The sequence below is a fragment of the Lepisma saccharinum genome, chromosome 4 (genome assembly GCF_977018435.1).
Source record: "Lepisma saccharinum chromosome 4, izLepSacc3.1, whole genome shotgun sequence".
In the NCBI taxonomy this organism is placed as follows: Eukaryota; Metazoa; Arthropoda; class Insecta; order Zygentoma; family Lepismatidae; genus Lepisma; species Lepisma saccharinum.
Window position 1 is genome coordinate 74,152,814 of NC_139232.1, and position 21,831 is coordinate 74,174,644.

A 21,831-nucleotide genomic window follows, 5' to 3' on the forward strand; every position below is an offset into this window, starting at 1 on the left:
GAGTTGACGCTACGTATGTCATCGCACAACCAACACCCTCGAATGTGAGTCTTCGAAGCAATTTATAATATAAAAGTTTTCAAGAAAGATTACGTATTAAAACATAGGATATATTAACCACAACGTCCATGGATTTGTTTACATGTTCCGATTAAATCTAAATTAAACATTAATTTACTGATTAAGATGAAAGAATAATCTAAGCATTCGTAGGACCGAACGCTTAATTTTTCCGTCAATTTGTTGAAAATCTTAGAGTCTTTAAATTTAATAGAACGGATAATTGCTTTTGTTTTAGAAATGAAAATGAAGACTTTTTGCCTACCATTTACTACCTTATGCCTACATTTCGGCTGTTTTCGTTTTGAGGGGAACTTTGATAAATCGCCTGTAATCACATATATGGAGAACGATTTGAAGCAGTTTCTTTTGGCGCTGGAAAGATGCTGGAAGATGAAGCGTTTCCTTCTTGTGCACGAATCGTCAATGTCTCAGGGTAAGTGAACCATTGCGTAATGAATTCCTAGAGAGATTTTTCCCACCGCGAACTGCACAATTATTATTAATATTTGTCCAGTTGTGTGGTGTTATAATAGCATATAATCATTACATATCCAGATTGTCCATATTATTTTACTAAGCATCATATCTTATAATAAACTAATTTACGTCGTCTTTGTTGTCCTGATGGGAATTTCAGCCTACGAATCAGGAGCGTGTCAGGGGGGCGAAGGGGTACTTGCGCATGCGCACCCCTTTTTCAAAACCTAAGTTTTACCGAACATTAACTCTCATACGTTGACATATTATGTCGTGAGCGTCGAATGTTAGGTATTGAAGTGAAATCGCAGTTATTGTGTACAAGCAAGTTGGCCACGGCCTCTCTGCAAAATGGATGCCAACTTAAAATTGTATATTTCACACATATAATTTCATTTCAGTTAATTATTATAAGAGCGTTGCAGGAACATGATAACATCAAGACTATGAGTGTTTTTCTTCTTTTGAGAGGACAACACTATTGGGGGGGATTTTCCTCCCCCAGAAAAATACCTTGCTTGCCTCTCCCTGGAAAAAATCCTCCGGACGTCAATGTATGCCATTGGCCTTCCTTGAAAATAATTAATAAATTATATATCATTTGCAGTTTATTACAACATATGGTTGTTTAAAGTGCAGAATATTTCAGAAAGATTTCAACATGTTGCTCAGTCTTGTAAATTGATGGATTATAAGCCTTGCCAAGTAAATAATAATAAAGTTTATAATATACTTACTTACTTCTTCTTCCCCTTCGTGATGTTAGGCGTCGGGGTCCTTCAGCCATCTGCTAAAACTCTTCCTATCTTGTGCCATTCTCTTAACTTCCATTAGTGCCTTTCCTCATTTAGTAACCATCTCTGACAGGTATTGCTCCCATTCTATCCGAGGTCTTCCTCTTCCTCTCCTTCCTTCTGGTCTCGCTTCCATTACTTGTTTCGGTTTTCTTTCTTCTCCCATTCTCATGACATGGCCATACCAGCCCAGTGTTCTTCTCTCTATTATCTCTTCAATTGATTCTACTTGTAGCTGTTCCCTGGTTTTAGTGTTCAAGTGTATAATATAATTGTAATTAAAACTTATTATTAGTAGCAATATTGGTGTCCTAATTATTCCTACTTTATGAACTTTATTTATTTCTGTCGGTGCCCATAGATGTGTTAAAATTTGTGTTTATTTATTTATTTAATTTATTTAAGACTCATAATATGGAAGGCGGTGATTGAAGGTCTCTTGAAGTTACAGTTGCTTATGATGAAAACTCGATCGTCATTATTAGGAACTGCGTTATAGATTGCTAGGTACTTCAGTGTCATTTCTTCCTCCCAGACTTTAGAGTTCTCCACAACATATTGAAAATTCAAGAGGAAACTATTGGCAACGGGATCACCATCAACTACAGAAACAGCCTCAGATTTGATTTAATTGATTATTTTATACTTCCGGGCGTTGACTCACAGGATATGAACTATAAAGTTCGGGATATGGAGATCGTGTTGCTGTTTCTAAAGGGAAAGGCAGAGATAAAATTTCTAAAGCAGGTAAGCCTATTTCGTAACTTCTCATACAATATTTACTGTATAAATATATAATTCTTTGATTGAAGTCCTACTCGAGGCATGCATATGAAAAAAATAATAAAAAATATATATATGTGTATGTGTGTGCGTGTGAGAGGGGGAGATGGAGAGAAATATCTCTTGCAGCGTTTAATGGTCTGTTGATTACAAGCTCTTCCATATTCTTTTGACACATGAAAGTTGTTTAATTGAGAACAATTCATATTCTATTATGCAGTTGTTGTTGTTATGTTTAAAAATGTAAGAAACACCAATATGCTCTGAATAGGTTATTATTTTTATAATTATGCACATATGAGTTAATTATATGTAGATAGATTCAAATTAAGAAAACAAACATTATTGGCTTATGTGTTGAAAGACCGGTACGTTTGGTCAACTTTTTGGGAACCGTAAATAAACAATTCAGTGTTTTTTACTATATTTATTATATTTGGTAATTTTCACCAGATTTTTTGGTAGCACTAAACCAGTGCCGGATCTACAAATCTTGGACCTCCCGCAAAATATTACCAAAGGCCCCCCTACCTACCTACTTTCACACACCTCACACATTTTTTATATATATATATATATATATATATATATATATATATATATATATATATATTATGTGTGTGTGTGACTCTTGATCTCATGTTGACAAAGTCACATACTCGTACAAGAGCCTACAGGGTTATTCAAAAGTCCCTTAACACTCCCTATAAAGAGTAAAGGAATTATGCTTGGTACATGATAGAAACAGGTTAGGCTTAGGGGAACCACATTGGTATGTTCCAAGCGGACGTCCGTCATATTGGTGGCCGCCATATTGAATTCAACTCAAAACTTCTAAATGGGAAGAAGGTGATGTGCATAAGGGGGGGGGGGGACAAAGCTAAGTAAAGCATACATACTGATTTTTTTCTGTTTGCGGGCGGGGGTGGGGGCAAAGTTAATTTTTTTAAAGTTGGGACCTAATGCATTTGAGTAAAACTTTAAAAAATGTAATATGTAATTATATAACATATTTCTTTACATGTAACTTTTGTCTGAGAATTTGATTATCATATTCCGTTTCAACTTCTGCTTAACTTTCCGAACGGAAAGAAAAGTGTCTATTTTGCAATGGACTAGCTTATTTCTCTATTCTCGCACATATTCATTCATAATATACCATGCGTTTTCCTTAGTTCTTTGTCGGTTTGAAAAAGGAAATACTGAAATAGTAAGCGCACAAACACAAGAAAGACACTCAAACTGAGTAATATTCCAACATTATTGATTCTGCCCATTTCAGAGCAGAATTCTACGTGATTTCCCACCTGTTGAGTAAGAAGTTTCTGTGTGCAAGAGTTATGTAATATGTTGAAAGTTATAGATTGGGCTCCCTATAGGCGGGGGGTGGGTGTCAAACGAGAACTGGATCGCCCAGGTTCCCCCGATCCCCCTTGGTTTCGGCGCCCGTGGTGAAATATGACATTGTTTTCTCACACCTAGAAAATTATATATTTGTTACAATCATGCAGTCACAACATTTTCCTGATTAAAGATGGGTTGAAGAAACCTTCACTACTGCATTTCTCGTGAAATTCTAGCCTCATTTGATTCTAGTGTGATTGCCACATGGGAGACCCAGGGTGGGTGATCTGAGGTCGGAATTTTTCCAGCTTTGTCCCCACATAAAGTGGCTCCAGGGCCCCCCCAGAGGGTAAAGGCGGCCGGAGCGTGGTGCTAATCACATCACCTCCAAGATGTCAGACATCGAAAATATGTGGGGCCCTACTCCCCCATACCCTAAATGTACCTTCATGGCACGGTGCTATATGCACAGGGAACTTTACCTTTATATATTTTATTCGTTTCTGTCCCCCTGAGTAACTATGTTTTTTTTACATACGCGAACCCTCTACTATGTCAATTGGCCGAGGGCCCCCTAAAGGCTTACTTGTCTCCAGCCCCCCCCCCCCCCCGCACTGCGGGGTTTTGCGGCTTGTAGATCCGGCACTGACTAAACAAATGTGCACGCCTAGTAAAAGAATTTGGCTCTGATGAATAATCACTTTTTGTCACCTATTTAATCAAATATTTGGAACCAAAACTATTTTATGGTTATCCCAAACAAACATTTTTCTCTAGTATGGGATGTTGTGTATCGATAATCTGTTATCTAAATTATTTTAATCTATAGAAAATAATAAGAGATGATGCAGTATAAACATGAGGTAATATACATTGAAAATGCTGCCACGGCCTGAAATATCAGTGTCGTATCGTTTGACCGTTATAATACTCTCCAGTGATTTACTCACAGACCCCTAACACTCCCACGAAATATGTTCTCAACACCCCCTACATTTTGTTTTACAAAGGCCCAATTTATGGGCATATGGCTCGAAATTTACCATCACCACTACCCCAATTTTGAACTTGCACCCGCGCAAATGAAAAATTCTGAATAATGCTTCTCTCTACTTCTAGACTTCTAGCAATATAAAAATCTATAACGGTGTTAACATTTTGTTTCAAGTTGTTTGTTGTTGTTTATCACTAACAGGTATTTCGCTATGTATCTGTCGTCGTGTGCATCCTACCAGGACAAATGGTTCTCCCTAGGGATTTTAAATATGTGAAGGTTCCGATTTCCAAGCAGCTTCTTCTGTTAACGGAGGACAAGGTAGCAGAGAACTACAGGTTACTCGAAATCTTCAAAGTGCCGAAGAGCTCACTGACTCAGCAGATAATTGTTGGCGAGACGATGACCAATGGCGAGTGGAGGCTTTCAACCAAAAATGTCCTGGATAGAAAATCTGACATGAATGGCAGGAAAATAACGGCTGCTTCACTGGAGGTACTGAAAAGTTTACTGTTTACTGATCATGATTAATAGATTACTCTTGTCGACACAATAGTATTTTTTTGTGTAACACTGATCTGATATGGTGCTTCGTATAGTATTTTAGCGCTGATTTCAGATCTACTTACCACATTTATGAGGAGGACAACGTTTTTGAATTTTATATAGATATAATTTACTATCAGATCTCAGCATGTACTTTTATTCGATGATTTTCTTCTGTATTTTACTTGTACATCAATTTCTGTAGAGTCTAGAGTCGCAGCACAACACAGCACATAATTATTCGCAAACCACATGTTACTAACACGCGTAGATCCGACGCTTCAGGCCGCTAATGAGCTCCCAAAGAAAAATCCAGTATGGCGACCAATTTTCCAAGATGGCGGTATGTTCCCGGAGAGGATTTTTTTGAGAATTTTTTTAATGTTGTTCATGGATAGCCATGGAACATATTCACAAATTTTTAGCTTATTTCATTTTTCCTCACTTTAGTGCGTTGTTTCTATACTATGATACAAGAGGAGCAAATTTAATCCACTTCTGAACAGTTAAAATGTAGAAGGGTAGCAGCGGCGTATACTGGGTTAAGAACCTGGGATATCGCACCATATCATAGTGTTCGAATGGGCAAAAATTTGCTGGTGGGGGTATTTTTTTTTAACTCATTTGAGGTGGCGGCTTGAAGTGATGTGACTCTGTGATTAAAAATATATACCTCATAAATAAAACATGGAAATGTACACTGTCAGTAAGGAAAGGATTTCAAGAATTTCATTCTTGTTTGCATGTCACCCCCTTCCCACCCCTTACCCTAGGGGTGCAGGGGTGTCTTAACCCCACAGTATTACTTTCCAGATTGTAAGTCATATGTGTACCAAGTTTGGTTGAAATTGCTCCAGGCGTTCGAGAGTTAGGTCATTTTTGACATTTTACTCTTCACCCCCTCTGACCCCCCATGCCGATAGGTGGTGAACTTGGAGTTGAACGGCATTGGGAGTGTCACTATTCATCTTAGCGACCCCGAAAACTATGGATTCCACAGTAATATCGGTCGTTTTCGATTATTTTTACATGTCACCCCCTTCCCACCCACCCCTAGGGGTGCCAGGGGTGTCTTATCCCCACAGTATTTCTTTCCAGATTGTAAGTCATATGTGTAGCAAGTTTGGTTGAAATGGCTCCAGTCGTTCTGGAGTTATGCCGGAACAAATATACATACATACATACATTTATATATATATATATATAGATTACTGCCCAACCTCTAAACTTTATTTACATTTTTTTCTCAACAGTGGAAACTTAAGAATTCGTCTTCAGGCCTTGTTGTTGAGAGAACTGAAAACGACGCAAGCGCAAACATATTCGTAGAGTTCCTAGATTCTCTTAACATGACGTAAGTAGATCATATGTTAGAGCCGATAGAAACATTTCTTTACTACTTATATCACTACTAGCCGGTCTTCGTGGCGGAGTGGATATCAGAGCGCGCTATGATGCCAGAGGTCCCGGATTCGAATCCCGACATGGGCATGGCTGTTCTTTGTGATTGTCCCTTCATCAATTTCATCATATTATCACTCATCCTCATCTTCACGATTAGCCAAAAGTGGCAGAAAAGCGAAGTACAATAAATCAAATCAAATCAATATCAGTACTGCATTATGCAAAAATTCCCTATATCCTCGGAGGAGGAACAAATTCTGAATTATACTTTACATTGTGGACATCTAAAATATATTTTATGCATGATTGTGTTTGAGAAAGATATCACCGTTTTAGAGAAGTATTTATTGTTATTTTTTTAGGTAAGATTTTATTAAAAACTTATGCAATCCAGAAAATGCATAGAGGTCCATAAGTTCTAGATGTAGTATTTGTGAAATTTCAACAACCGTTTAAAGCAGTGGGTTATTATACGCGACAGTTCCTATTGACTTAACATTCGATGTATGAAGTACTTCGAAGAACCAAACTCGCTTAACTATGTGTGAGTGCTCATGGTCGGATTGGTTGACACACGGCATCTGGATCCACAATGGTGGTCTCCAATTTTCGATGATGCCTTTCCCGTCTCTACAATGGTCGAGCCATTTTTGTGCCATGTTTCGTTTGGTACTCACATGGTCGTCAACAGCATAAATTTCAGCTGCGGCTGCACCTACAAAAAGGCATTTCTCCAACGATGATGCAACAAATGCAAATTTCTCATCCGTTTATATTTACCTCTAAATTTGCAAAACTCTCGATATAATGTTCTATGCTGGTTAAACATGAAACAGGAGAGTATGTGCTTTGCCATTTGCGTGAGCACTAAAAAAATTGAGACATCCTAATATGTACTAATTTCTTCTTCCAAATCCTAGTTGTAATCCAAAATAATAGGCAAATTGAAATGACAGTTGCATTTACAACATAAAAATGTCGCAAGTCGTTTACCCTTCCTTGCTCAAATGTCACAATGGCATTAGCCCTTAATTCTTCCTTGGATTTACCTCTTTTCTCTGATGGTTTGAAAACTTGGTGTTGTTCAAATAAGTATAAGCAAAACTGAAGTTGAAATTTATTTTTCCAACTAATTTATGCAAAATGTATGATGCTTCTTTCCGTAGATTCTCTCCAAAGGAAGTGGAAGGGGCTGCAGAGAACAAGAACCCGGTAGAGGAGCTGGTGAAGGAGATCGGTGTTCAGCTGTGGTTCGAGGTGATTGCTCTCATCGGCCAAGCAATGCCTTGGAGAATGCTGGATACTTGCTCGCCTCTCTATCCTATATACCGCAGTAGGTAAGAATCTGCATTCAACAATGCCTTCTAAACAACTACTTAGTATTTATTTCATCGATGAACTTGCTTTAACACCATTTACCACACAATAATTAAACCATAACCCTTTCAACACATGCATTTTTACAGACTTTACGCAACTAATTTGTTATATTGTTGTGCACGAAGAATTAAATGACGGTCAAATTTGAATATTGTGTACAGTGACACCTGTGTTCCAGATTGAATTGTTTCGCCCTTAAGTACAAACTCCTCCCAGTTCATCAGCGAAGTATCAAGTTTACTTTGAACGCAGAATATTTTCTTGGCTTACGTAAGACTACAGACGTCCTCTTTTTCTAGGTCATGTTCTGCATTTTAGTGTTACGTCCACCTTCCGGGAGCAATTTGAAAAACATCGTCAATTTCTCACTTTTGAGTAACACCTAAGTTGTCTGAAGAAAATACTTTTTCATTTATGAAACAGAAAATCACAGGACAATAAAAAAAACTGACTCTTCGGCTTTAAATTTGTTATTGTATGTCTCTTTTCTGCAATTTATGGCTAATTGCGACCATGGGGATGAATAGCGATAAGATGAAATGAATGAAGTGACATTCACAAGCACATGAGAAGGACACAAGACAAAAACCCCAAGGAGGACAACATTGCAGTTGCCGGGGTGTATTGTGGAGGAAGTGAGGGCGTTGACTTTGGCGCCTTCTTGCCAACCTTTACACTCCAAGGGCTCTTCGGAGAAGTAATGCTTAAAAAAACATGTAATACGGTTACTTATTATAAATTTGGGAATTTTTTGCTTAAGGAATCGTTAATAATTCATTTTTTGAACCGAAAATATGTCAATTTCACATTATTTGCTAACATTTATTAGTAATACCAGGAGTTAGAATTTACTGTGAATGACTTTATACTAAATATTCCTTATTGTCCTTCATTGAGTGAAAGATCTCTCACACTGTAGCAGGCCCGTACCCAGGAATTTTTGGAGGTGGGGGGGGGGGGCAGATCCGAAAATGTGCTGTTGGAGTATATATGTCAATTATTAAATAATTAAATAATATCATCAAATAGATACATAGGAATTCATTTGCTATATGTTCTAGCAAATTAATTCGTTTAACAACTGGTTCAAAATGTCAAGAAATTACAAATTAGTTGAAATATTTTTATTAAGTATTACAAGTTTATTTAATTCTAAGACAACAGCGTTAACATTGGAAGACCTGTTCTGAACGCAAGTGAGATGTTTATGATGTCAAGTATCGAAACTTGGTTATTCATTGTATAGTCACCGGCAATAATAATGAGACATCTAGATCCTGAAATGCTCGCTTGCCTTCCAGGTGCTGTGTGTGTTGCCTAACTCTACGGCGGTGGTAGAAGTTGCCACTGAAAATGCGCTATTAAAACCCTCTTATCGCCGTAGAGTTAGGCAACACACATAGCGCTTTGCAGGCAAGCGAGCATTTCAGGATCTAGGTTCCGCAATGTTATTGCCGGTGACTGTACATTAACTACAAAAGACAACTTTGTATATTCCCGTTTTGTGATGTAGCTTACGTGATTTCAACACACAGGGAACTAGTTCTTTCACATGTTCTTAATCTTCAGGTACCACATTTTCTTTCGGGCACCAGAGTCAACATATTCCTGGCTGTCGTTCGTACAGTGCTTCAGCCTTTCCATGTGGACTGCCATCATTTCCACCCTTGTCTGCATCTGGGTCGTCATCTTCTTCACCCACAATGTTACCAGCAAGATAGGAGTAGAAAGGAGGAGAAACGTAGAAATTACTGAAGCCATGTTGCAGGTCATAGGAAACATCTGGGGCCAAGGCAAGGATAATTGTTTAAGTAGTACCCTTCGTGTAAAGAATGAACTGATGTGGAAAGAGATAATACGTATAAGTTAGGGATGTGCCGAAGCCGATTACAGATGTATGAAAATCGGCCGAAATTGACACATCGGCATCGGTATCGGAATCGGCAAAAATCCGATATTTAAACCGGTACAGATTATACTAGAGTTTTTACCTTCTAATAAGTTTTAAATTTTAATTTTGTAAGATTTATTGAAAATTAGTTTATGATTCGTCATTATTGTAGAGTTTTTGTAATAAAATTAATGCAAACTCATTCAGAGGATCAACCTAACTATAAATCGGAAATAAAACAGTACATTGCTGAACCAGGATCTGCTGTTGTATTTTAAATTCAAAAATGAATATTCAAACCTGAAGCAAGTCCTGAGAAAATACTTGGGCATACCTGCTGCATCAGTATTCAGTGATTGAGTGTTCAGTGTTGCTGAACAGATTTGCGATAAGAGAAGAAGTAGGTTACTTCCTGAAGTGCTTCCAAATCTCGTGTTTCTGAAGTTGAATCTGGCAGAACAGGAATTCGTTTTGCATTTCAAAGAACTGCTTGTGTACTAATGTTTAATCTCTTGAGAATCCATGTTCTTCTTAAAGGTTCACATAACATTTTGTAGATGCAAATGTACATTCGCATCTCTTGAGAATATATATTATATACATATGGTATGCAATAGAAATGTACATAGCAAATTTATTTTTGTCACGCAGAAAATAACATCCCATTTCTGTTTAATAATCTTATGTATCGGAATCGGTTAAATATCGGCATCGGTATCGGTTCCATAAATTATCGATGAGTACATCGGCATCGGTAAATTTTCAGCTTCGTCACATCCCTAGTATAAGTATTTATGAATTTGTGGGGAAATGCAGCGTTCACATAAAGTCCAGTAATTCAATGTATTGCACAAAGATTACAAATTATATAACTTTACTATTCACGTATATAACGTGTCCCGCACCGTGGCAGTGCAGTCTAAGGCGTCAGGCTCTGGGCTTGGGCTACAATGGTTCGAGTCTCCTTGGGAAAGAGTAACAACTTTTCTCCTGACATTTCGGCCAGTGTATGGGACCAGTGGCCACCCAAAATCGTGAGGATATTGGGGGCTACGAATGAGTAGCGTAACCCGGTCATGAAAACCTACAGCAACGACTGGGGATACGTTGTGCTGACCACACTAGTTGAATGATCAACTCCCTCTGCTGAGGCATGTGGGAGTGAGGTATGTAGCCCCTGGCCTTCAAGGACTGTTACGCCACGGGAGATTTCTACGTCATGTGAAAGAGATACTACTACTTTTTTTATTGTTTTATAGCTAAAACTCAATTAGCATTACTTGTAAAGATGGCGACCATCTAATTTGCCATTGACATAACAGTTATCAAATATTATTAAATAAAGTTTACAAAATGGCTTTGAATGTTAAAAATAATACGTATTAAGAATCTCGATTATGCTTAGTTTCTGTCACAAATGGTAGAGGAACTCAAGCATAGAATTCGAGAAGTATGAATTTTTATGACAAAGATTTGATTACTGTGTGGACATCTGCCGAATTACTCATGTCAAATTTCTGTGAATGTGATGTGATATGGGATGAAACCAGGGTTGTTAAAGGTCCAGAAATTTTAAATAAATTCAATTCCTGTCTAGAAGAGAAAATCAGCAAGCGTAAATGGGTTCTGGACCTTAAAAAACCTTTTCATCTGTAACGTATTTCAATTCGGTCCAGAGGAACCTTTTTTCCGGATTAATTTAAATACGGTCCCGGAACCCTTTTTTCTGAATGAATTTAAAAACAGTCCAGGAACCTTTTTTCCGGAGCAACTTGGATAGATTACGGACCTGACGATAAACAATTATCCACTTGTGAGCATGAAAGAATAACCCAGGTGCTGTCTGCCTCTAGAATCTAAGGTACAAGGTAGAAATGGACGAAACGCAAACTCTGCAGTTACGTTACCCCTCTCCATTTAGCCCCATTCTCTCGCGCGTGTTCCTTCACTTGGTTGTAGCAACACCTCTGGCAACACTACCTGTCCCTGTTGTGATATCTGCTGGGCGGCTTCTATTGGCTGTAGTTCCTGGATCGGATGCCCGAGCAGCACATAACGGGTTTGTTTGAGCTCAATGTGACTCCACGCTAATGTAGTCCATTGCGTTATGTACAGTAACTCTTCCACAAGGGAGTTTTTGAACCTGGCCCACGAGAGAACAACAGCGTTATTATTTATTTCCTGTGCTACTCTTTCTACAACAGGAGCGTGACATTCCAATGTAAAACGTACTTGTGGACATTTTTAGAAGGCAACTTTTAATCGGTCAACCCTGGCCTAGGAATTGTAAATAATTTCAATTCCGGACTGGGAGAGAAAAACAGCAAACGTAAATGAGTTCTAGACAGTGTTTAACCTTTTCATATTTAAAGCATTTCAAATTAGGTCCAGGAAGATTTTTCCGGATCAATTTAAATACGGACCGGGAACCTTTATTCCGGATGAATTTCAATTCGGTCCAGGAACTTTTTTCCAGAATGAATTTCAATTCGGTCCAGGAATATTTTTTCCCACATCAATACAGTCCAGGAACCTTTTTTCAATGTAACAATACGCAACTTGGACCGAATTTATATTGTGCGAGAAAAAAGGTTACGGTCCTGCAGTGGAACCCAATAGAACCCATTGGAATTTATGGGTTCTTGAACCTTTATCAACCCTGGATGAAACCTTGGGACTTTCTTGCTCAACTTTCTTGCTATATGCATATGAAAGTTATATCATTTGCAGTTTTTATACATTATATAAAGGACAGCGTTACGGGTCGTAATGTACACTCTATTTAGGCTATTTTTTTAAGATCAAATGATTATATAATAATTGTATTCTTGAACACTTGAACTTATTGGTTGTATTATCTGACGAGCAAATGTGATGTAAGTTTTCTTTATAATTTTACATTATGAACATATTTGTGTGTGTGAGATAGGGGGAGGAGGGAAGAAGTTATAGAAGAAAATTTGGTTCATTTGTTTGTTGACATGGTGACGTTCTTGAACGAAATTATACGATGTCAGCCAAACACAATTGAATCTGTTACTGATTGGTGGCTTCCCAACTACCAGTTCAAAATAGGAACATTATACTTTCTCAAATTCGCCACGTTTTCTGTTCAATGTCTTTCGTTCCAGGGTCCCAGTTCGTGTCAAGAAGCACCTCCGGGGCTTTGGCTTCTCTTGTGTCACTGGCATTTGGCTACCTCATTTACTCCTCGTACACCTCTGTGATGATGTCCAAAATCACTGCGAAGAAAACTCTGATGCCTTTCAACACTTTGGAGGAGTTCGCAAAGCAGAACGAATATTCTTTGCTGGTCAGCCCGAAGACAACTATATACTATGGTATAGAAGTAAGTGAAACCGACGAGGTTACATCTATTCTGCCTGATCCTGCTATCATTGTTGATGCAAGTAAGTCATAACAGATTTACAAGTATGCCAATGTTGTAGACTTGCAAGGAGTACTATAGATCAAGGTAAAAAATAATATACATATCAAACTCAAGAAATAGATCATTTTAGGTAATGTAGCATTGTCGCAGCATCAAAAATTTCCATCATTACTTAAGGATGAAGGCGCAGGCACATAAGTAAGGAAGAGGTTAAAAAAAGTTCTGGGTATGGGTGTTCTTTGTGGTGTCCCTTCATCAATTTCGCCATATCATCAGTCATCACTCATCGTCATCTTCGGGATTAGTCAAAAGTGTCAGAAATTCTATGTAAAATAAATCAAATCAACCAATCAAACTGCAAACTGAATGTATAGTGAAGGTTAGAATAGTTTTTTTTCAGGGTATCATTAGCTATTATAAACTAAGTTTTCTTTCCTGATGGAAAGTGAGTATTCATAAATGTTTAGCACTGTTCTTCTTTTTTTAAATGAAAAATTTTGTTATTTAACGTGTATTATACATCGTTGCAGTTTGGCTACCTCCAGCTCCTGGAGGAAATCCGAGAGAAGTTCGTAAAAGGAAAGGAAGTGGCGTACCTGGACACGACAGCCGCCCTGAGGAGCGTCTGTGAAGGGAAGAAAGTGATTCTGGGCTTTTACGACGAATTGAGGCAGACTCTGGGCAATGCAGGGTGTAATGTGATATACCTGAAGCAGGGGCTGCTGGAAGATCGCTGGGGCTACGTCGCCAAAAAAGACGACCTTCTGGAACACATCTACAACCGAAGGTGAGCTGAGTTGCAAAATTAACTTATCTCTAAGGTGAGGTTAGCTGTGGAAAGTTGGGCATAAATGTACGCATCGTCGAAATTATGAATGACAATACTGAGGTCGACTAACACCAAAATTAAACACCGTGTCCATATGGTAGCAACCTTTTTTGGGACCCAGTCCTTCCAATCGGCATTTCATTGAGTAACACATTTTTTAGTGAATAGAGTCCCATCGCTGCTTTATTATCTATCTCTCAAGACTGGAGTCCTGTTATATCTTCGTAGCAGATTGCAATTGACCTTGTGATGTTAGGTCACCACCGACAATCCAGAGGTCCAGTTCAACCCCCATAACTGAAATGATAAGTTTGCTTGAGTGTATTACTCACTATTAGTATTAGAAGGCTTGGCCTGGTGCAGCCAGGGGATGGCTTTTTGGGCTGAAGGCGCATCCACCTCAAAGTCTAAAAGGGGAGCGTTTACTGTTATTTAAACAATTCTCCCAAACGGTATTGTTTAATTGAATTATATAAATTGTTGTTTTAAGACCACTTTATGCACAGATAGGCTAATCGGGACTCCATCTACAGTTAAAGTGGGATCCGAACCACTATGTGCCTCTCACGGCTTTCGAACCTGGAACCTCTTGGTTGCAACTTACAAGGCGACGACGTTACCACTACACCATCGGGAAGGCTCAGTATTTTCTTTAAAATATCTGCGCATTATATCAAACATATTTTTAAAGTGTTCCAAGGAAAAGTACAAAGGATCAAGAAAAAATATTTGGCTGTGTGAAGCTTCTCCCCTCCTTTACAAGAGAATCCTGGCTGTACCATTGCGTTAAAGTAAGAGAAAACATTTCCAAATTCTTCCTCCAGCTATTCTCAGAGATTCAGACCATTCTGATTTAGTTTCGAGAAGCTACTACACTGATAACAAAAAATGGGAAGGCAGAGTATTTGGGGGTAAAAGTTAATTTCTTGTACATCTGGGGGGAGCGAGTGATTAGTAGACCATTGTACGTGCATATCACTCTAGCATGATCTCGATTTTTTTAGTAAGGGGTCCCCCAATATTTTACTTGCAGAGGGTCCCCAGAGAACTGCGCTACGCCACTGCTCTTAATCCAGCGCTAATCTTGCAGTTAGCCACATACCATATAAAAAATAAATATTTCGACTAAAAGAGCATTTACTTTTATAGCTTTTCCCGTTTGCTGCGAGGGGGCGATAATGACTGGTCGAACGGGGGAAGGGAACTGGACCTTTTCTGCTGATGCGGTCACTGTAAGGCAGCCAAAATACAAGACCAACTTTCCACATAATGTCTTAGATGGTATTGGAATAGGAACAGTACCCAATTAAGTTGCACTCATTTGCAACTTACATCTGATATGTTTACATACATAGCTGTAAATAGGTAATAGTTAAGTATCGCTCTATTTATTGCCACGTCCTCTCACGTGAGCATCTGCCAGCTTAGCACAGGGTAGAAACAATGAGATACCTCTGGGCACAGATCAGGGTGACTAACACTACGAATATATGGAAAGAAACAATAGATTTAACCCACTACGGAGGGTACAATTCGTCATATATTCTTGAATAATCATGTACAAATGTTAGATAACTTTGGAAAATCTTTTCATACAATATTTTATTCTATTTTTATTTCTTATTAATTGTAGCCAATCTTCTTCTTCTTGTAATTGCTGAGGCTTCTTCTTCTTATAATTGCTAAGGCTTCTTCTTCTTGTAATTAATAAAGCTTCTTCTTATAATTGCTAAGGCTTCTTCTTCTTGTAATTATTACATATTGTGTACCTTTTCTTCTTTCTTTTCTTTATCGATCTCATCCAAATTGACGGAAATAAAAACGATCTCCCAGACAAACAAAGAGAAAGGGTGATACGGTCTAGGTATGGCTACAAGGCTTAGTCTTCACGGCAAGAAGAAGAAAAATCATAAGCAGATATATTCTGTGTAATGTTTGTTATATCATGGTTCAATGTATTTGAATGCTTCGGACATAACGTCCAGTGTATATTAAATGTATTAATTGTTCACCGTCTGGTTATTAATCCTCATTACCAAGTCCTTCACCCCGAACCATATCAATTTGGCGCTGTGGACAGTGAATAGAAAATTGGAAGGATTCTAATCGTATCGTCAGGATGACTTTATCGGCACGGGATTATAACAAGTAAGATTTCTGTAGCAAATCAACAAGACGGTCTTACATGTAACGTTTAAGTTTGCTAATTTTCTAAATGCAAGTTTCAGTTACACATCGTAACTTTCATACATGCCAGTGATTTCTATCAGTTAATGTAATTTGAAGTTTCGATAACATGGCTCTCAACATTACATTCAGCGAATTTGCTGAAGAAAATGAAGATATCGAGAGTTATTTCATGCGTTTTGATCAACTCTGTCTCGCCCAGAATGTGGCAAATGAAAGAAAAGCAGCAGTTCTCTTAGCAGTCATAGGTCCTAAGGCTTTTCAAGTACTTCGCAATATTACGGCTCCTGAAATGCCATGTAATCTAACATATGCTGTCATTCACGACAAAATGGTTCAGCACTTCAGGCCCAAAACCAACAAGTTTACAGAGAGGTTCAAGTTTCGAAATTGTATCCAATCTCAAGGAGAATCAGTTACTCAATTCGTAGTGAAAATCAAACAACAAGCAGCCAAATGTGCGTATGAGCAGTATTTAGATGAGGCACTTGTTGAACAATTTCTTGTTGGTGTACAATCTGACAGTACTCGAAAAAGATTATTATCTGAAAGTGATCTTTCCTTTGCTAAATGTCAAGAAATTGCTTTGCATTGTGAGTTATTAGAACGAGAAGTTAAATTATTCTCGAATAAGTACAATGCAGATTCTGTGACTTTTGCCACCAGCTCAAGAAATTTGACGCGGATGAATCCAGATCGCCACACAGGCGCTTCAAAGAGTTCACGCTCGGGCGAAACGAGGCAGAAGAGCTACAATCAACCTCAGAACACAACTGCTACCAAGCAAAATCCTCACTCCCAGTGCGGCAACTGCACAAAGAATCACCCACAAGGTCTATGTCCGGCAAGAAACGCAATCTGTAGCTACTGCAAACGACAAGGCCATTGGAATATACGATGCAGAAAGAAGCAAAAAGATAGAGCCGTGAATAGAACGTCCAGTTCAACCTCACGGAGCACAACACCCGATGAGTTGTCTACGTTCAGCTTCAACCATCTCAACACTTGTGCGCTCAGTCATCGTTCCACACTGATTACTTCTACTCAACATATTTTGGAGCACCAAATCAGTTCGGATAGCTTCATAATAAATCTCCAAATCAATAAGTGTATTGTTAAATATGAAGTAGATACTGGGTCTGCTGTTACTCTTTTCAACGAGAAGTATTTTGATCAGTTGTTTCCACACTATGTTAAATGTAATTCTAGCCTACGATTACGAGGTGTAAACGAAGGATATGTTCGTGTTACAGCACAAACATCCGTCAAACTATACTTAGACAATAGGGATTATACTTTACCTATCTTTCTCTGTCAGGAGAAACTTTTATATCCATTGATCGGTCGTACATGGTTGGACATTATTCAACCATCTTGGAGGCGATTATTAGTTACGGCCAGTGTTCTTTCAACTAACACAGTACAAGGTACTATTACTAACGCTGGTGCCGACGACCTAAGGCGAGAAATTTCTTCTAGATACGAGAAAATCTTTGATGGTGATTTGTCCAAGCCAATTACACCTTATTTGGTCGATATACCACTGAGATCCAACTCTGCACCAATATTTCGTAGACATTACGAAGTTCCTTACGGTATTCGAGACCGTGTTCAGGATTCTATTCAAAATCTAGTGAAAGTAGGGTTATGGGAACCGGTCGGATATTCTGATTGGGCCTCACCACTTGTCGTTGTTACCAAGAAAGATGGCTCACTTCGTCTCTGCACTGACTTCTCAGGAACGGTGAATAAAATGACTGAAAACGTCAAGTTTCCCATTGCTAGAGTCGAGGATATTTTCTCTAAGTTGGCCAGGTGTAAATACTTTACGGTAATTGACCTTCAAATGGCTTACGGACAGTTGGAACTTTCTGAAGCTGCCAAACGCATCACTGTCGTCAACACACCTTGGGGCTTATATAAACCTCACAGACTACCTTTTGGCATAAACATAAGTGGAGATCTGTTTCAAATGGTCCTAGCGAAGATTCTAGATGACATTCCCGGAGTTTCTTTCTACTTTGATGACGTCATCATTGGAGGTGAAACATTGCAAGAATGCTTCACACGCACGTGTGATGTCCTGAATCGTCTGGCCAAACACAATGTCAAAGCGAGCGCCAGCAAAAGCCAATTCATAACCTCATCTATCGAGTACCTAGGATACAAGATTGACGTCACTGGTATACGGCCGTCAGACAAGAACTTGGAGGCCGTCCTAAATTCTCCACCACCTCAAGACAAATCACAATTACGTTCCTTCATCGGGATGATCAACTTTCATCGAAAGTTTGTACCGAACTTAGCTTCGAAACTTCACTTTTTACTTTCTTTACTCAAGAAAAACGTCTCTTGGAAATGGGACGATAACTGTCAACACGAGTTCGACAGCATCATGGCGGAACTTCGACAGATAAATCCTATTGTGCCTTTCGACCCAACAAAGCCAGTTGTACTTATCACTGATGGCTCTCCTTTCGGCTGTGGCGCACAATTGTGTCATCGAGTTGAAAGCGGTCTACAGACCATCGCCTGCTCTTCTACCACCTACAGTGAGACGGAGCGGAGATACTCCCAGGTAGAGAGAGAAGCTCTAGCCATAATTCACGGTATCAAGCGATTTCACAAATTTTTACTCGGATTCAAGTTCGAGATTGTTACAGACGCACGTGCTGTAAAGTTTATATTTTCTCCAGATCGAGCCATTTCAAAACATTCGTCTAATAGATTGATGAGATGGGCTCTACTTTTATCTTTATACCGATATAATATAATTCATTCCAGCAAGGTAGAAGTAGCTGACATGCTAAGCAGGTTGCCTACGCAAACACGTGACACAATACCAGCTGGAGAAGAAGAACTTCATGCATATTTCGGGTCCATTGAAGACGCTGTAGCTCCTCTTTCTCGAGACTCAATACAGAACGCCACTTCAGAAGACCCACTGCTCTCATTAGTTGTGTCCTGTGTAGTAAATGGCTGGCCAGATCGACTCGACACGTCTACTGAACGGAAGAAGCTCGCACCTTTCTTCGAAAGAAGAGCTCACCTAACGTACGAGCAGGGAACGCTCATGTGGTCGGGTAGACTTATCATTCCCACAGTTCAACGGAATGAAGTTCTTAGAGCTTTACACGATGGACACATAGGTTCAACTCGTATGAAAGAGTTGTGTCTTTCCAGATTTTGGTGGCCAGGCATGTCAGCAGAGATTACGGATTTTGTAGCGAGCTGCAATACATGCCGAGCTAATGCTCCTAAGGTCCGCAACGGACCCGATTCTTCATGGCCTCTCACTTCGTACGTGAACGAGAGATGGCATATAGACCACTTTTTCTTTGCAGGGCGTAAGTTCCTACTGATAGTAGACGCCTTCAGCAAGTGGACAGAAGTGTGGCCTGTACACACATTGGACACAAAGGAAACTATCCGCTGGCTTATGCAATCTTGCGCCACGCTAGGGATACCAAATACTATCGTATCCGACAACGGCCCAACGTTCACTTCTCTCGAATTTCGTAACTTCTGTCTTAAGAATGGCATCAAACATGTTACTTCACCACCTTATCACAGCCCTAGCAACGGCTTAGCCGAACGATACGTTCGTACTGTCAAAACCGCTCTTGTCAAGCTTATAACTGACAAACCCAATCTGAGCACGCTTGAACTTGATATGGGGATCGCCAACCTTCTTTTCAGATATGGTACTTTCGCCATCAACTCAGCAGTTTGGGTTCAATCACCTAAGCACGGTACTCCAAATTACATCCCAGGAGTTGTCATTCGTCGAATTGGGGATAGTATCCTCTACGAGATAATGTTGGAAGATGGAATCAAACGAGTGGTACATCCCAGGTGGTTCAAGAGACGTGCTTCACGTGACACTGCAGATGACGACGACTTCAACGTTACAATACCAAATAGAAATTCAGCCAACCCCGGTGGAACAGTACCAGAACCTACCCCAGGCAGAGCTGGATACCCAAGATCAGGTCCTAGCACACCTCACTCATCTCCGAGAAGGTCTACCAGGGTTCGCCGCCCACCAGATCGATACGGTCATCAGCATATCTGATTTTTTTATGGGACACCTGGAGGGATGATACGGTCTAGGTATGGCTACAAGGCTTAGTCTTCACGGCAAGAAGAAGAAAAATCATAAGCAGATATATTCTGTGTAATGTTTGTTATATCATGGTTCAATGTATTTGAATGCTTCGGACATAACGTCCAGTGTATATTAAATGTATTAATTGTTCACCGTCTGGTTATTAATCCTCATTACCAAGTCCTTCACCCCGAACCATATCAAAGGGGTTAGTTAAAGATCGCCGCCTGGCAGGCGCTAACCTGAACTTGGAGCTGCAATAGATGCGCCTACCAAAAGTGCTTGGGTGCCTGCCGTGAAATGGCGCTACACCTGGGAAAAAACAACCCAAAAGCCGCACGAAACTCTCAGTTTGTGGGAACCGAAATAGACACAGAATCGTAATTACAATCCGACTTCTTTACTTTTATATAATGATCACTTATGCTATTACTGAATATTAATTACCCTTTCCACCTTATTTATATCCTGTTATTGTATTAAGTTCATTTATTTCTTTCATTATAATTAGTATTAATATCTACAATCATTATTTCACCACATCAGCGCTTTCCTTTTTCTCTATTTACAATTGTATAAGTTTTCGTGGGTGCTGCCATCTCTGGCCCACTTTCTAAACTGCTTTATGCATCATCGAATATAAACGTCGTTCTTGTTGCATGCTGCCATCTATGATCCTCTACCTCAAAGAACAACAATGCAGTTTGTGTACGTGACATTATTCAAGGTGACCCGTATAAAGTGAGTCAGAACCTGCCTGTCGTTGCAGGCAACTTAACTTTACAAGTGTTAAATAAAATCCCAGAGCAATTATTGAGATTAAATTTGTTATTTGAGCCATTTTTGCAAAATTATTAAGTAATTTAGTCAAAATTACCATTTTTAGTAAAGAGCACTATACCTAGTTATATTTTTCTTTATGACTACTAGGAAGGGCCTCCCCGATGACGTAGTGGTAACGCCATTGCCTTGCAATAAATGGGTTCCGGTTCGATGCCCGGAGGAGACACATTTCTCAGGGAGTCGGCTCTCACTTTAAACTGTAGGTCCAGTCCCGATTAGCCTATCTGTGCATTAAGTGGACTTAAAACTCAACTCAACTCTATGACTACTAAGCAGTTCAATCGAAACGTGTTTCGTTAATTAAAGGAAATCGGTCTTTTCTGTGTAAGTTAATATTTAAAAAGCCGCAATGTTTTGTAAGTAGTTTTGTTTCCTTTCCAGGCTGTTCAAAATGCAAGAAGTCGGGATAATCTTTTACTGGAAGCAGAAGGCGTTGAAGCACACAAGCCAGGCTCGGAGAAAGGTGGAAGTGATCTCCTTCACCCAAGTGTATCCGGTGGTTTTCTTCTACACCTGCGCCATTGGAATCAGTTTTCTGATTCTCTTGTTTGAAAATGTACTATCTCGGTGCAGAAGGATGTGCACGAAAAAGATTAACACTTCGTTACTTTGTGTGCAAGTCTCATGGTGAATTGAGAAAGTTGATAGATTTAATCTAGAACATATTCATTAAGTGTGGATATCACTGAGTGACAGTTTTCTGTTTCTTTTGGGTTATGCACACTGTGTGAATTGTGTGAATTAAGATTTTTGCTTTGGGGGGGGGGGGTCACTCGGTGACGTATTTGTGATTTTTC

General features: G+C 39.2%; 1 protein-coding gene across 1 annotated transcript; it reads left to right on the forward strand.

The window, feature by feature from the left end:
* The first annotated feature begins 402 nt into the window (after positions 1-402).
* Positions 403-21,665, forward strand: LOC145986977 (uncharacterized). The gene is made up of 9 exons (XM_083121440.1): positions 403-496; positions 1,870-2,081; positions 4,657-4,950; positions 6,255-6,355; positions 7,572-7,742; positions 9,355-9,578; positions 12,808-13,025; positions 13,598-13,854; positions 21,416-21,665. Exons 1-9 carry the CDS (start codon positions 403-405, stop codon positions 21,663-21,665), a joined length of 1,821 nt encoding a protein of 606 aa, XP_082977566.1.
* The last annotated feature ends 166 nt before the right edge of the window (positions 21,666-21,831 follow it).